The following is a 14,589-nucleotide window of genomic DNA, read 5'->3' as shown; positions in this document are numbered from 1 at the left end:
CTAGTGACTTTCTGGACAGCCTAGAACTACCCCTGTGAGTTTCTGAGGCTGCACGTCTTTATGGACGCAGAATGCCGCATCTTTCTCCTGCCGAAAGTGGCTGGTGGTTTTGAGCTACTGACCTTATGGGGAGCAGCCTAAAGCTACCCACTAGCCAACCAGGGTTGTAGCGAGTCTAGAACTTGCTAATCATAAGAAAGCCTGCTCGTTATAGCCTTGTTCTCTCCAGGAATTACCAGGAGCCAGTACCAGCCTAGTGTCCACGAAGGAGAGAAAGGCCCTCAATGGTATGCAATGATGGGGACTGACACAGAGGCTGCAACGAGAGCCTCAAACATTACAGCTTTGGCGAGGATAGTGCAGGATCGAGCAGCATGTTGCTCTGTTGGACTTGGGGCCGCTGTGAGTTGGAGTATACTTGATGACACCCGACACTACCACCACCACCACCACCACCATCAGCCTGAATTGCAGCCCGTTAGCTTTCACAGGGTGGGAAACGAGTCACTATAAGCAGGCCTAGGAGCTCTGGTAAAACAGTGAATAAAGCACTCAGCTGCTAAATGAAAGGTCTGTGGTTCAAAGTCACCAGCCTCTGCAGGAGAATGATATGGTGATCTGCTTTCTTCTTGGTTACAACCTTGAAATCTTCCTCTGTGAAGATGTTCTATTCTGCCCTGCAAGATAGCTATGAGTCGGAATCGGCTAAATGACACGCAACATCAACACCACCATGAGCAGGCCAAAGCTTTTTCTTTCTGCAGAAAATTGCAAGTTTCAGGATAGTCCAGTCATTGTGGCAGTATTCATCTTTGATATGATGCAAGGATGAAGCATATGTTGCCTTAAAGGGATACAGGTATGCGTGTTCACACATATATGATTGTGTGTCTCGTCCAGCATTGAACATAGAAACATGATATTTATACTGTGTCTGTCTTGGAAAGTGGGAATTTCTGCTCTTTGGGTAGCAAAGTTTCATTACTTAATTAGCTTTTTATTGCAAGAGTTGAAACTTCAGGAATTGTAAGTCAATGCTATGACCATTCCCTTTACACTGTCAGTTTAACTGAAGAGACAAACCATTAACTTATACAAACAGAAAAAATGACCTCTCACCAATTCACCCAGTGAAGGGTGTTTTTGCAAACTCCTTCGTCAGCCCTTTGGTGGGAAGACAGACCAGGATGGGGGAATATTGCATTTTCAAGCACATTTACTTAAATACAAATTCAGCCAGGCAACTCCCTGAAAGGCCTCTTCACAGTTGGCCAGATGACTGGATGTCTCCTAGTGGACTGGGTTCATTCTTATCAACTGAACAAACATTTATAGAAAACCCATAAAATGCCAAGTACTTTCTGAGTGGCAGAAATTGCTGTAGAACTTCTGCTACATTTTCTTTTCCCTTGGAATATCTTTGTGGTCTACTTCATTACATGGTATTTTTAGCTGCTTCCAAGTCTGCTGGCTCTACGGAAGAGAGTTGAGGAGAGAGAAATGTATTCACCCAAAGAGAGGGGGAAGGCTGGTGATGAGTCTGTGGCTTCCTGAGCTCCGAGGGGAGACCAAGGCGGTGCATGCGTTCTAACGGCCCTTGGTTAGGCTTTGTGTGGAACCTGCACCTTCTCCTGTGGCTCTGCGGAGCCTCAAGCAGGGTGGACCTTGAAATCATTGTGACTGTTGAGTCACTAATTGGAACTAAATCTACTCCCACTCGATTTGAATTATAGCTCATTATTCTTTAAGAAGCCCGGCTGGTGTCATGGGCTAGGCAGTGAACTGCTAACCCCAAAGTTGGAGACCACCGGCGACTCAGTGGGAGAAAGATGAGGTTGTCAGTTCACATGCAAGACTTTAGGAAACGCACAGGGGCAGTTCTACTGTCGGGTAGATAGGAGTCCGAGCTGACTCGACAGCAGCGAATTTGGTTTTCGTTTTTGGTAGTCATTAACCCATGAGACTTCGCTCATTCTGAGAATAATGATACAAATTCTACTAAAGCCTCGCTAAGCAGGGAGGAAGATGCAATCTCAAATGGTAGGAGGGAGAGAACCTCATCTGTTGACATGGTATCGGCGTGAGTTTTGCTGTTGTTGTTGTTGGTGAACACGGCACAGTACTCGGCTGCATGTCCTTCTGCAGTACTTAGGGTCGCTATGAGTCAGAACTGACTCAACAGAACCTCACAACAATGCTGGCAGGCAGGTCGTTTGGAAGAAGGGGGTTGATGCAGCCCAAGTTTTGAGGGATAATAGATTTCAGAAGGTGACACATTGAGCAGATGAAAGAATTGGGATGGAGAAAGTGGAAGATGCAGGACACGAAGTCGGTTTATGTCTTGTTGATGTCAAGACAAAACTCACTGCCACCCAGTTGATTGTAAGGCCAAGGCGAGCTGCTCTGTAGGATTCCGAAGCTGAGATCTTTCTGGGAGCAGGACAGTCTGTTTCTCCAGTGAAGAGGCTGGTGGGTTTGAATCACAGACCTTGGGGTTCGCACCCACTCTGCCACATGCCTCTTATCAAGACAAGAACACTCTTTAATTCCTCCGGAAGAATAGCTCTTGGCAGACATGGGTGCTGTAAAAATCATCCTGGTCTTCACCCACCCATGCCAAATCCCAGTTAACTTCTTTGCCTCTGGATGATGTCATCTCTCCTCATCCAGAACTTCACCGAAGGAGCGCTCCCTCTCCCTGCATGAAGCTAAATGGACTCTGAGAGGCAAATGATATTTAATTGATCTTCGCTTTTCCTAGCACTTTACAGGCTTCAGATTTTCTACTAGAATGATTCAATGTCGTTTTAAAATAGCCTCCTTGCAGCTATTTGTGTCCTTTTTGGAGGTGTTAAACATGGAAGCAATTACCCTCTTCATGACAGGTTGTTTTTTTCTTTTTTGCGCAGTCAAGCTTTGTGCCTGTTGACACCTGATGCGTAGGTAAAGAATTGGGCTTGTTTTCTATTAATTCTCCGTGAGTCTCTTTCCCTTGGAGAGCTCAAGAGTAGGCTGCATGCTTCTCTGGGAGATAAGCCGCAATCTGTTACGTGTGTAGGCGGACACTAACAGCTGGAAAAGATTATGCTCTGACAAAGTCAGATCTGAAAACCTCCTGTTTGCCTTACTCCACAAGCACGGTGAAAGTGCAAAAGAGCAAGCGAGACAGAAACAAAGCTGAGCAAGTGGTTTCAAGGGAAGTAACTAGAAAAGGACAGTCTTTTGGTTGAATGACTTTTTGTTAGGCTAAATTGGAATCTTTTTAGAGTGTGTTAGGCATCGGATTTTTAGTTGATGGGCCCCTGAATTTGAAAGACTTCGGTGCTTACCAGTGTTCAGGTGATGGGCATGGCCATCCAAGAGGAGAAAATAAACCCTCCACTGTGTGCCAAGGAAAGGACAAAAATATGAATCGTCTTGTTGTCGATGATGATAGAGAGAAGAGAGTGCCAAAGTTCATGGCTCGTGTTCGGCCAGACCTCTGGCAATCGGTAATTGCCATTGGCAACACGAGATATTTTCTGCTGTGTGAAATTAAAAATTAAAGCCAAGACACAGGAGACAATGCAACTGCTTTCTCCGCCTCTGAAGTCTATCCAGCAAGCTGCCTAGCAGGATTGAAATCCCCGGAGGTCTATAAATCCAATCCCAGGACTAGAGGAGGCCAGAGGAAGTACCTTGTGTGTCATTTTCAAAGCCTGTGGAGCTTCTATGAAACACAGGAAATATTTATAGGTGGTTGAGGTCCAAAGGAAAAAGTCCATTATGGAAAACCCATCATAATAACTAGCACTTTCAGAGCATCCCCCATGGACGGCCATTCTATCAAGCCCTGAATGTGTATGCTCCTAGATTTATATCAGCTCCATTAAAAAAAGCATGAGTATCGGCCCATTTTACAGATGAGAAAATAGTGCAGAAAAGTTAAGTAATTTCCTCAGGAATATAGTACTTATAAGAAAGGGGCATCGGGAGAGACACTGGGACTTGAACTCGGAGACTCAACTATCGTGCTTTGGGGATCATTTCATAAGATTATTGGAGAAGCCAAAGTCTGGTTGGCTCCCTTGATCTTGGTGGCCACGGCAGTCTGATATGGAAAATGAAGTAGGTAGAATCTGCCTTTGGTTCCCCTTCACTTCTGCTGTATCCGCATTCAGATGTCCTCACTAATCATTCTCCACCTTCTCTTCGCTGTTACAGGATTTGTTCTCCAGAAGGAATTTCTGTGGGAGGTATGGTCAACTGACAATATGGGTTTATAAAGGCTTAAGGACTTACCCTTTTATGAAGTCCTTGCCTTGTCATAGAAGAAAAATGGAAAGGACACGATGTTTCAAAGACATAGTGTAACCATTTCTATCATTTCACTCTCCAATTCAGACCAATGGAGATGGTGTTTCTAGGTTCAGAGCTCTGTCTTTATCAAAGTGACAATGGTACATGAAGGGGTCTCAATGGATAAGTTGAAACAAAATGTGTACGCATCGTTGAATGGAAAACTGTACACATCCACCTAATGCACAATTAAAAGTTAAAAACCAAATAAATGCCAAACGCTATAGAGAGGTGACAACTTTCTTGTCTCCTAAAAGGCTTCTGATAGTACAAAAGTGGGGAGAGGGAGACAAAAGAAGGAAGAGATGCTGTATGGATGAGGAGTGATAATAAATGTAGTTATTGTTATTGGGTGCCGTCAAGCCAATTGCTACCCACAGCAAGCCTTATGCACAACAGAACAAATCATTGCCCAGGTGAGAGCCACCCTCACCATGGTTCCTATTCTTGAGCCCATTGCTGCAGCCACTGTGACAGTTCATGTCCTTGAGGGTCTTGCTCCCCTTCGCTGTCCCTCTACTTTACCCAGCATAGTGTCCTTCTCCAGGGACCGTCTCTCCTGACAGCGTGTCACAAGTACATGAGACAACGTCTCCCATTCTTGCCACTAAGGAGCACCCGGCCTTACTTCTGCCCAGACTTGTCTGTTTGTCCTTTCAGAGCCTCTCTAGTTAAAACTGCAGAGTCCTCCCTCCGATGGTGCCCAAAGGCAGTCAGGAAGAAGCTTGCACGCTGGCTGTAACTGCAACTCACTGGTCCTCCTGGCACTTTCGGTGTCTGTCGATGGGGAAGAAGGTTGCTCTCCACAGAGATTGAACTTGGAACTTCTCAGCATGTGATATGCCTCCATGTTCTCTTTAGGTTTCCCCAAGCTCCCTACAGGCTGCTCCCTTCGGAAAGAGAATGACATTTCCCTTCCATCTGTGCCCACCTGTTACCTTGGCACGCAAGAGAACAGCTTCTTTAGATTATGCTTCAACCTCCTCCACTTAATTTATTGGTGACCTCAGGGCCGCAAAAGAGCCAAATCATCTCCATTGTTTTCAAGTCCCCCTCTGTCCCCTAGGCATACGGGAACCAACGTCTACCTTTCTCTTTCAGTCAAAAAAAAATTAAGTCTTCATGGGTATCCGATCTGATGGATGGATATCTTCTGGCCACTTACGTCATCTCCCCAGCCTCTATTTCGCTTCAGCCAGGCATGACGTTCTAACCTTGTATGCAGTTGTCTCGTTTTACATTGCTCATCACTACAAGGGAACTGGAACATCATTAGGGTCTGGAATGGCTCTTGAGAAGTTTGTTAACTCGCTTCAAGATAATTGCCTGTTGATTGAGATGGAACTCAAAGGGCATAAGGTAGTCTGGCCTAGAAAACAGTCCTGCAGGCAGGTATCCCTTCCAGGAGTTTCATCAAAACCAGCCTGCTTGTTCGCCAGTCTTCAGCTCCCCTAAGGCAAGAGGGGGAAGCTATGTAGTAAATCCTCTGGTCTTTTCCAAATGACCTTCTGTTTCTGTGACTCGGTAGGTCTCTGGGCTCTTGGATTGTTATGCTTAATGGAATATCTTTGCTTGCCTGGGGGCCTTGAGTCACTGGACCATGAGAGCTGGCATGACCAAAAATCAACCATGTGAGTTAAGGCTGGAGACTCACAACAGCCACCTAGGTAATCAATCAACCCATCATGCCTACATACGGAAGCCCCAATCGAAACCAAACACCGAGGCCAGAGTGAGCCTCCCTGGTTGGCTATATTCACGCACATTGTCACACATCAATGGTGGGTCAGTTATGTCTCTCGAGTGCATTGGGAGAGGAAATGGAAGATTTGTGTTGGTCCTCTCAGGACTCGACCCAAGGGCCTGCAGGTGGTGGTGCAAGTGTTTTGTGCCCACCTGTGAAAAGTTTGACTATTCTAATGTATCCCTGAAGAAGGGCTAGAAGGTCTACTTCCTTAAGGATGATAGCCAGAGGCAGTTCCACTCTGCAAGACATGGGGTCACCATGAGTCAGAAGGCGCTCCTCAGCACGGGCTTTGTTTGGGCTTGTTTACTGCACTCTGCATACTTCTTGCCGTTTCTGATTTTAAGTTATATTCTTTCCCTCGAACAAGCGGTGGCATGGTTACAAGAAGGATCCCTGTTGGCATAGTGGGTCATACATTGAGCTCCTAACCAGACGTCAGCAATTCAAAACCCATCATTGCTCAGTCATAGAAAGATGAGGCTGTGTAAAGATTTAAGGTCTTGGAAAGCCCAAAGGGAAGTTCAGCTCTATCCGACAGGGTTGCTATGAATTAGGACCTAATTGATTTGTGAGTTTGAGCGGTTGTAAGAGCTTGCATTGCATTATGAGAGTCTTTCTAGAGATTATCAAACCCGAGGGTGATTTGAGGAAGCCCTGAACTTGCAGTTTGTGGTAGAAGTGACGATCGGTAGTCTTATGTGGGTGCTGTGTACCCTCTAAATTTTGTGGTTGGCTTTAACTTTCCTGGACAGGGATTCGTGGAATCTAGATAAGAAGGAAAGGCACACCATCCTCATGACTTGGACTGAAGAGGAGATACCCAACCCCAAAACTCACTGCCATCATAGTGGCCCTCTAGGACAGGGGTGAACTGCCCCAGGGGGTTTCTGAGTCTCTAACTCTTTATTGGAGTAGGGAGCCCTGAAGAGGCCACAGGAAGAAAGAAAACAAGGAGCAGATTAGCATTTCTTTTTATTAACATAGTGTGGCATGTCTTAATGACCAGCAGTCTCAGTTCTAGGTGTCAGTGAGAAGACACTGTTTTATTTTTGTTTCTGATCTCATCATCTCTTTCCTCCTTTTTTTATTTTAAACTTAAAACAGGACCTCCGGTTATTCATTCTGGAATCAAAGACCTGAAGGTCTTAAAAACGACCCAGTCTGGATTTGAAGGATTCATTAAAGACCAATTCACCACCCTCCCTGAAGTGAAGGACCGGTGCTTTGCCACCCAAGTGTACTGCAAGTGGCACTACCACCAGTGGAGAAATGTGGACTTTGAGGCCACCTGGTAGGAGTGGGTGCTAGGGCCTGGTGCTGAGGCACATGTAATGTGCTGTTTGCAAAGACTCCGAATCCATGGAGTCCTGGTGATCCAAAAATCAACAGCCAACCTCACAGGAAAAAGATGGGGCTTTCTACTCCTATAAAGAGTCATAGTCAAAAAAAAAAAAAAAAGAGAGAGAGAGAGAGAGTTATAGTTTGGGGAACTCAGTTCTACCCTGTCTTATGGGGTTGGAATATGATTACATCTGAAATAGAGTTCTAGTTTAAGGCTGTTTGCAACTTATTAAACACGTGGCTCAAACATTGGAATCATCGAGATGATCCAATTTGATCGACCCCACCCCCACAATTTCTGAGTCGGTATGTTTGGGAAGAAAGCAGTGAAGACGTAAGCATTTATACCAAATTCCCAGGTGATGGTGATGTTGCTAGATGGGAAAACCACACTTTAAGCACCACTGGATTAAATGAAAATAATGATACCCAGTCTCACCAGCTCTGATGACTGTAAGCAGAGCTAAATGACTTTAGGGTCACTAATTGTCCAGGACTTTGCTAGTTTGGGCGATGCAAGTCCTGTGTCCTGGTAAATCCCTTTAGCCTGGGAAAACTGGGACAACTGACCACCGGAACTCAAAATGAGATGCTACTCATGGAAGTGCTTTTAAAAATATAAAAGTATGATGTTTATTACAAAATCCTTAACAAGCAATAAGAAGGCCTCTGGGCTCACTGAGATAATTTGCTTTATGACCTTGTTGGTAGAAATTTTACTCTATGACCTGCTGGAATATATCTTCTTTCCACTGATAAAATGGATTTTTCCCTTTATTTACATGTTAAGATGAAAGTCTGGCTCTCCAATATTACAAGCACTTCCTTTCCTTGTGCCTCCAATCAGATCATTCCCAAGTTCCCCAAATTGTCTGATTACTGTGTTTTTTTTGGTATCAGTTTATGTGTCTATTTTTGTCCTTCCCTTTCCTATCCCTCATAACCTTCTAGTAATGTTTTATTATTTGACCCAAAATGTCTTCTTCTGGGTGAAGCTCAATGCATATTATGAAGCATTGACTTATACTTGGCGGGAAATCAAATATTCTTGTATGTATTTATCTACATGGCACCTATTAGACCAAAGAGCCTTTCTTGTATATATTGGTATCACAATGGCTCTCAATAAGTGCTCAACTTATTGATAATTAACATATGAATTCTGGAATCAAATAGATGTTAGTGTTTAGAAAATGATGATGGCAACATACATACAAATATACTTGATACAATTGATGTATGGGATAAGAACTGTAAGAGCCCCCAATGAAATGATTAAAAAAAAAAGAATAGATGTTTGCTGATCACTTATTATATGATACTAAAGATTTAAAATAGACAAAACTTCTGGTGCAGTGGAGCTTAACTCTACGGGGGAAATTGATTTTTAAAAAGCAATATAGTACTCATTACATAGTGAGAAGTGCTACCCAGAAAAATATGCTTAATGGATGAGTCACTATGCTGGATTTTTGTCTTTATGTGGGAATTCCGTCAACTACTAATTCCAGGGACCAGCTATGCTGAGCAGCAGGAAGGTCCGAGCGTCTGGGAGTCCTCTACAAATGGGGAGACAGACTTACCCTGGAATGCTCATTCCGTGTTAATGTCAGACTAGGACAGCCAGGGGATACGTGGTGTGCTTGTTGAATGGTGGTGGTGGTGTATGCGTTTGTGTGCGTGTGTGTCTCTAGGGGAAGGGAAAGTGACACGTTTTTGGCATTACGAGAGATTAATCTCTCCTAAAACCAGCAATCAAGTTGTTTTCTGGGGGCTTCTAATGCGTTCTTGAACGGTGATCCGATGGGAGTCCTCAGTTCCTTCTCCGGGTTTCAGGGATACTGTTCGGGACACCATCCTGGAGAAATTTGCCGGGCCCTATGACAAAGGAGAATACTCGCCCTCTGTCCAGAAGACCCTTTACGAGATTGAGGTGCTCTCCCTGAGCCGGGTTCCCGAGGTACGTTTGGTCACTTGGCCATTCTGGGCACTAAACGAACTTGTGTTTCCAGGCAGCTCCGAGAGAGTTGAGAGTTAAAATAAGAGACTGTATGACATAGGAAAAAATGGCATCTGCTATTATCAGAAAGCTTGTTATAGTAAGCGAGACGTGAACCAAAAATGGGGAGATCTGTCTAACTTAACAGCACAGGCTCCTGCTGCGGCGCTTTAGTTTTGTTGAGAATTCTCAGGCTTCAACCTGCCGCTCAGATCTCATCTTCAGAACACCTGAATGCCTCACGGGAGGGTCACTAAATAGAAGACCTGCGGTTCCAGGGAGTCAGGGAGTAAAGGTTAGATGCCGTGCTATTACATGCACACCTAGTCAGTGATTATTATATCTCGGGCAGCACTATACGGATACAAAGATACATTAGAAGCGATCGCTATAAAGGAAACAAGCAATACACGAGAGAACGGAGTGGCATTGGAATAGAGGAGCGCACCTAACTCAGTTTTGGGGCATGGGGCTAGCCCGAGTTCCAGGAAGGAGAGGGGCTTGGTTCGAGGCTTCAGGGTGAAGTAGGGCTTCTCTGGGCTCACGTTTTGAGGAGGAGCATCAGGAGTCAGGGAGACATGCGACAGCGGGACATGCTTATTTACTGCTGCGCTTGTTGACTGTTTGAGAAGCTCCAGGAGCGGAAGCCCTTCCACGTGCCTAGAGATTGGCAAGCAGCCGTGGTGGCATAAAGGGCTACAGGTTGGGCTGCTAACTGCAAGGCCAAGAGTTCAAACTTCCCCACTCCTCCACGGGAGAAAGATGCAGCTGTCTCCTCTCATCAAGATGTATGGTCCCAGAAGCCCTTGGCAACAGTTCCACCTCTGTCCTACAGGGTCACTATGAGTCAGAATTGACTCGATGGCTGTTCCTGAGAGAAGAAGGCAGACCCAGACTTAGCTAGGGAGGCTGCACTTTATCCCGAGAGCTCCTCAAGCACAGATTGGATATGGTCGAGAGAGATCACTCTAGAGTCTTGACAGAGTACTCTAAAAGAAGTACGAGCGATTAAAGGCTGACCTATCATGGGGAAGCAGGCCCATTGGGAGGTGATTGTAGAAATCTGGCAAGGAGGACTTGAGCTCAGGCGGTGGTGGGGTGCAGAGCAGGAGTGCTCCTCTGGGGCGAGAGCGCCTCTTGCCTTGATCCTTATGCTAGAGAGCCCCTCCAGGCCTGCCTCGCTCCAGTGGGTGCAGCTAAGCAAACCTCTCCCTTCTAGACTACTCTACCCATACCTAGGCCTCCAGAAAGTCCCACCCAAATAGCTCTGCTGTGCCTTTGAAGGTGGCTGTCCCAGACGCCCCTCCAGAGAACAGAGCGTGCCATTGATTGACACGTCCCTAGGTTTGAGGACTGTCAGAGGGACAGCAGTTTGTCAAAAGTATGGGTAGAACTTGAGTCCAAGAGGGAAAGTGCAGGAAGCTGGCCCTTCCCATGCTACCATATCTCGAAGGGCACTCCATGGAGTCGGAGGATTTCACATTCGGACCTGATCAGCCAGGTCATTATGAAGGTACATGTGTAAAGTTAACAGGGTAGAACATGTTTTTCTCTGGCAAGTTTGTTAGTCTAATGTTGCTTTTAAATACTTAGCCAATGGATACGTGGGCTGGCAGTTCTAGTGGGACCTCAGAATGCGAGAAGGTTGGGGCAGGCCCCGAGAAGAGGGGGTGGGCTTCAAAAGAAGTTGGGAGGTTGATTTGCCAGCATGTGGGGACCAGTTGGATGTCTAAGGGTCTGTCAGGTTTGTGACCTAAGGAACCCTCACTTTCGAAAGAGCGATCTCATATACTGAGAAGAGGAGAAAGAGCCCAACCGTCACCAGTAGGTGATGAGGAGAAGAGGTAGGGTGATCAAACGAGGCACAAGAGGTTGCCTCAGAGCCGAGGTGGATTTTGAGTAAGATGTGTGTGTGAGGGGGGCGGACAGTGATGGGTGGTGATGGACAGGTACACGGTTGCCCCATGTGATACATATTACTGTGCATTCCAGATTGAAGACATGGAAATCAGCCTGCCAAACATTCACTATTTTAACATAGACATGTCCAAAATGGGATTGATCAACAAGGAAGAGGTAAGAGAATTGTAAAGCTATTCAAAGCACCCTCTGACCCTCTTCCTCTTCATGAACCTGGAATGATAACATGACTAAAACTCTTAGCAGCTGTTGTGTTGGAGAATCTTTCTCAGCACCGTGGATCAGAGCTCTCTCAGCCCCTGGGCCCTTCCGTGCTGCGGCTAGAGGACCCTACAAGTGGATAAGTACTTAGAGATATGGGTGGGAGCTGCAGAGGAAAAGACAAAGAAAGAGCAGAGTGTGCCCAAGGAAACCGCTCTGAGATCTGCTTCCTACCAAAGTGCCGCCCAAGGTTACAGCTCCATTATTCTTCCCGCTGGGGAGGGAAGGAAAAAATAGCTATTGTCAATTTTTCCCACCATCTCTGTCTCTTTTGATTAATTAGTCAATTCAATAACCGAGCCAACACAGAAAGATAAAAGCGTATTTGTGTTTCGAATTGCAATGATAGAAGGCAGGATGAGGAAGTTCACGGTTTGAAAGGAAACGTCGTCCTGGTAAAAGCACTTACCCTGGCTCGTTTTTTAGCCACGGCACAAAGTTAAACTGCTTAGTGTGCCCAACTGCCAAGCCCTAGCCCTTTGCCAGCAAGGCAATGCTGACTCTCACCGACCCCGTAGAGCAGAGTGGACTGGCTCCCTGGTGCTGCCCAGCCCGTCCTCATTAGGGAAGCAGACTGTCCTCAGTACGTCTTTCTCGAGTGGAGTGGCTGCTCGGTTTTGGACCATAACCCGTTTGGGAGCAGCCGTGCACTTAGCACCGGCCCCACTTGTGCATCGTGCGGCTAGTTGCCCAGTTGCTGATTCTAAGCCATGGCGACCCAAGCGGTGCCTTTTCCGAAGCAGATCGCCAGGCCTGTGCTCCGAGGCACTCTGGTATGGGTTTCTCACCAGCGGTTCGGCCAGTCAGGCACTTAATCATTTGCCCCGTCCCAGAACTCCTACCTAAAATGACAAGGTTTCTCTCTTTGATTCATGGCCTCTTCAAACTTCTATAATTAAAACAGTAACTTTTTAGATCGTGTATGGGGCAATGAGGTAGAAAATGAGTCCTCTATTCACTTAGCTCAGTTGCCTTAGAATCATAGTCTCTGGCCCAATAGAGGCCAAAAAGGTTCTTTCAGAAGATCCTCCATTGAGGATCGGGTGACTCGGGAGCCTTAGTCGTCACAACCCCTCTACCGGCTGCCTCGGTTTGTGCTCCGGTGACTGCGGATGGACTCCACCTGGCTTTGCCCTGCCGTCCGTAGCACGTCGGAGTGGGGGGCAGGGGCGTAACTAGGGCATGGCAGGAGGCACATGACATGGTCTGGCTGCCACTTGAGCCGGGAAGCCAATTGGGACTTTCTATAGCCATTGAAGGCCCCAGCGCCAGCTCCTTCCGCAAAGTTAAAATGAATTGTCCAATGGATGCTATTTTCCATGGGCAAAAGGGACAGGCAGTGTTAGAGAACAAGGGTCTTGCTTAGTGACAGGTGTAGGCGATAGAGTCTTGGGTCACAGAAGAGAGAACCAGGGACCCATGTGCTGCTCTTTCAGCTGAAAGACGGCAGCACGGTGCACTTCAGAACACTGATTCAAACTGAAAGCCCCTTCTCAATCACTACCCTCTAAAGGGCAAAAGACATACCTGAAGGAAATCCTGGCTGTGTCCACCAGGAAAAGAAGCAAATCACTTGTTATCGTGATGTTGATTCCATCGCACGGTGACCCTGTGTGTGGCAGAGCAGGACTGTGCGTCGTAGGGCTGTCCGAGTTCTCCAAGGGTCACCCATCAGACACCTGTCCTCAGGGTGTGTCAAAGTGCCAACCTTTCAGGTTGCAGTCAAGTTCATCACCACTTACTCTCCCCCCTCAGGGACTCCATGTCCACCAGGGGCCAAACAAATGGTAAAGCAGAATAAAGGTCAGGCTCTATGGGTCAACTTGAGCATGCTCAGTTCAGGTCCCCATACAGGGTAAGGAGGCTAGCCTCGGGAACCTGGATGCCTCCGACCCTCACTAATCCCAGCTCAGGGGGTGTGGGGGTGAGCGATGGTTAGCTAGTGGGCTGAGGTCATATTGTGCTTTCATCTCAGAAACCAGACCCTCAGCTCGCTCCTAGAGCCCAGCCAGGGCCCACATTCCTCTGGGCCACAGCTCTGCATAAAGACATCTGCAAGGCCCAACTAGCTGTCTGACTCCACTTCTGCACTTGGGGGCTAGATGGAGCCTCCCACGACCAGCAGGTATTCACCACATGAAGGCAACACAAGAGAAGCAAGGACACACTGACAGAGCTGAGACTGAGACGTGACAAATGGCAGAGTAGGAAGACAGCAGAACTCTAAGAGCACAGCTGTCTGGAGCCATTTAGCATTGAGCTAAGAGCCCTGCAGACCTCACATGCTCCTGAGGGCAAGGCTGCAGCACAGCAGTGGACAATGATTGATGTGCAAAGTGAGTCATGGAGAAAACGTCAAATTATACACTCTCCACTGCCCTGGAAAAGCAAGAAGATGTGATGCATTTTAGAAACATTAAGCATTTTTCAAAAACTTTCATGCTCTGCTCAATTAATTCATCTCTCATGTAGAGTCAGGAAAATAAGGTATTGACATGTGGAAAGTAACTTTAAGTACAGCACTGGCCTTTTCCTGTTTAGCATGTTGTTGGTTAGATATTGATTCATAGCAAAAAGGAGAGGGTGTACTTTTATGTTTCTGAGGTTAACATGTGGTTCTTCTACAGGTTTTGCTACCTTTAGACAATCCATATGGCAAAATTACTGGTACCGTCAAGAGGAAGCTGTCGTCACGGCTGTGACAGTGTAGCCACCAATAGGAGCCCACTCAGCAGAAGAAGCCTTTACTCCATGCCGAGGGCAGGCAGGGGTGGGGGGGCGGGTTTACTGTGTGTCACCATGCAGAATTTCCAATGTAGTAGATTGAGTTATAGTGTTCACCTGCCTCCTGCATGAAGTCATTTTCGTCCACACCTAGCCCAGCAAGGTGTATTGTGGATCACCTGATTAGTCACTATCACATACTTATAGTGTACTCAAAACAGACTGAACAGTATTGTAACAGTTATAAATCAATCATTCT

The 14,589-nt window shown here is 46.5% G+C and overlaps 1 protein-coding gene across 1 annotated transcript in view; it reads left to right on the top strand.

Moving 5' to 3' along the window:
* Positions 1–14,308, top strand: part of LOC142433913 (uricase) — a 31,928-nt gene extending 17,620 nt beyond the window's left edge. The window contains exons 5-8 of the mRNA XM_075538593.1: positions 7,190–7,376; positions 9,263–9,386; positions 11,418–11,501; positions 14,234–14,308. Coding sequence (XP_075394708.1) covers positions 7,190–7,376; positions 9,263–9,386; positions 11,418–11,501; positions 14,234–14,308 — 470 coding nt within the window. The remainder of the gene's footprint in view (positions 1–7,189; positions 7,377–9,262; positions 9,387–11,417; positions 11,502–14,233) is intronic.
* Positions 14,309–14,589: the final 281 nt, after the last annotated feature.

This window comes from Tenrec ecaudatus, chromosome 1 (assembly GCF_050624435.1).
Source record: "Tenrec ecaudatus isolate mTenEca1 chromosome 1, mTenEca1.hap1, whole genome shotgun sequence".
NCBI lineage: Eukaryota > Metazoa > Chordata > Mammalia > Afrosoricida > Tenrecidae > Tenrec > Tenrec ecaudatus.
This window is presented reverse-complemented; position numbering and strand designations above follow the sequence as displayed.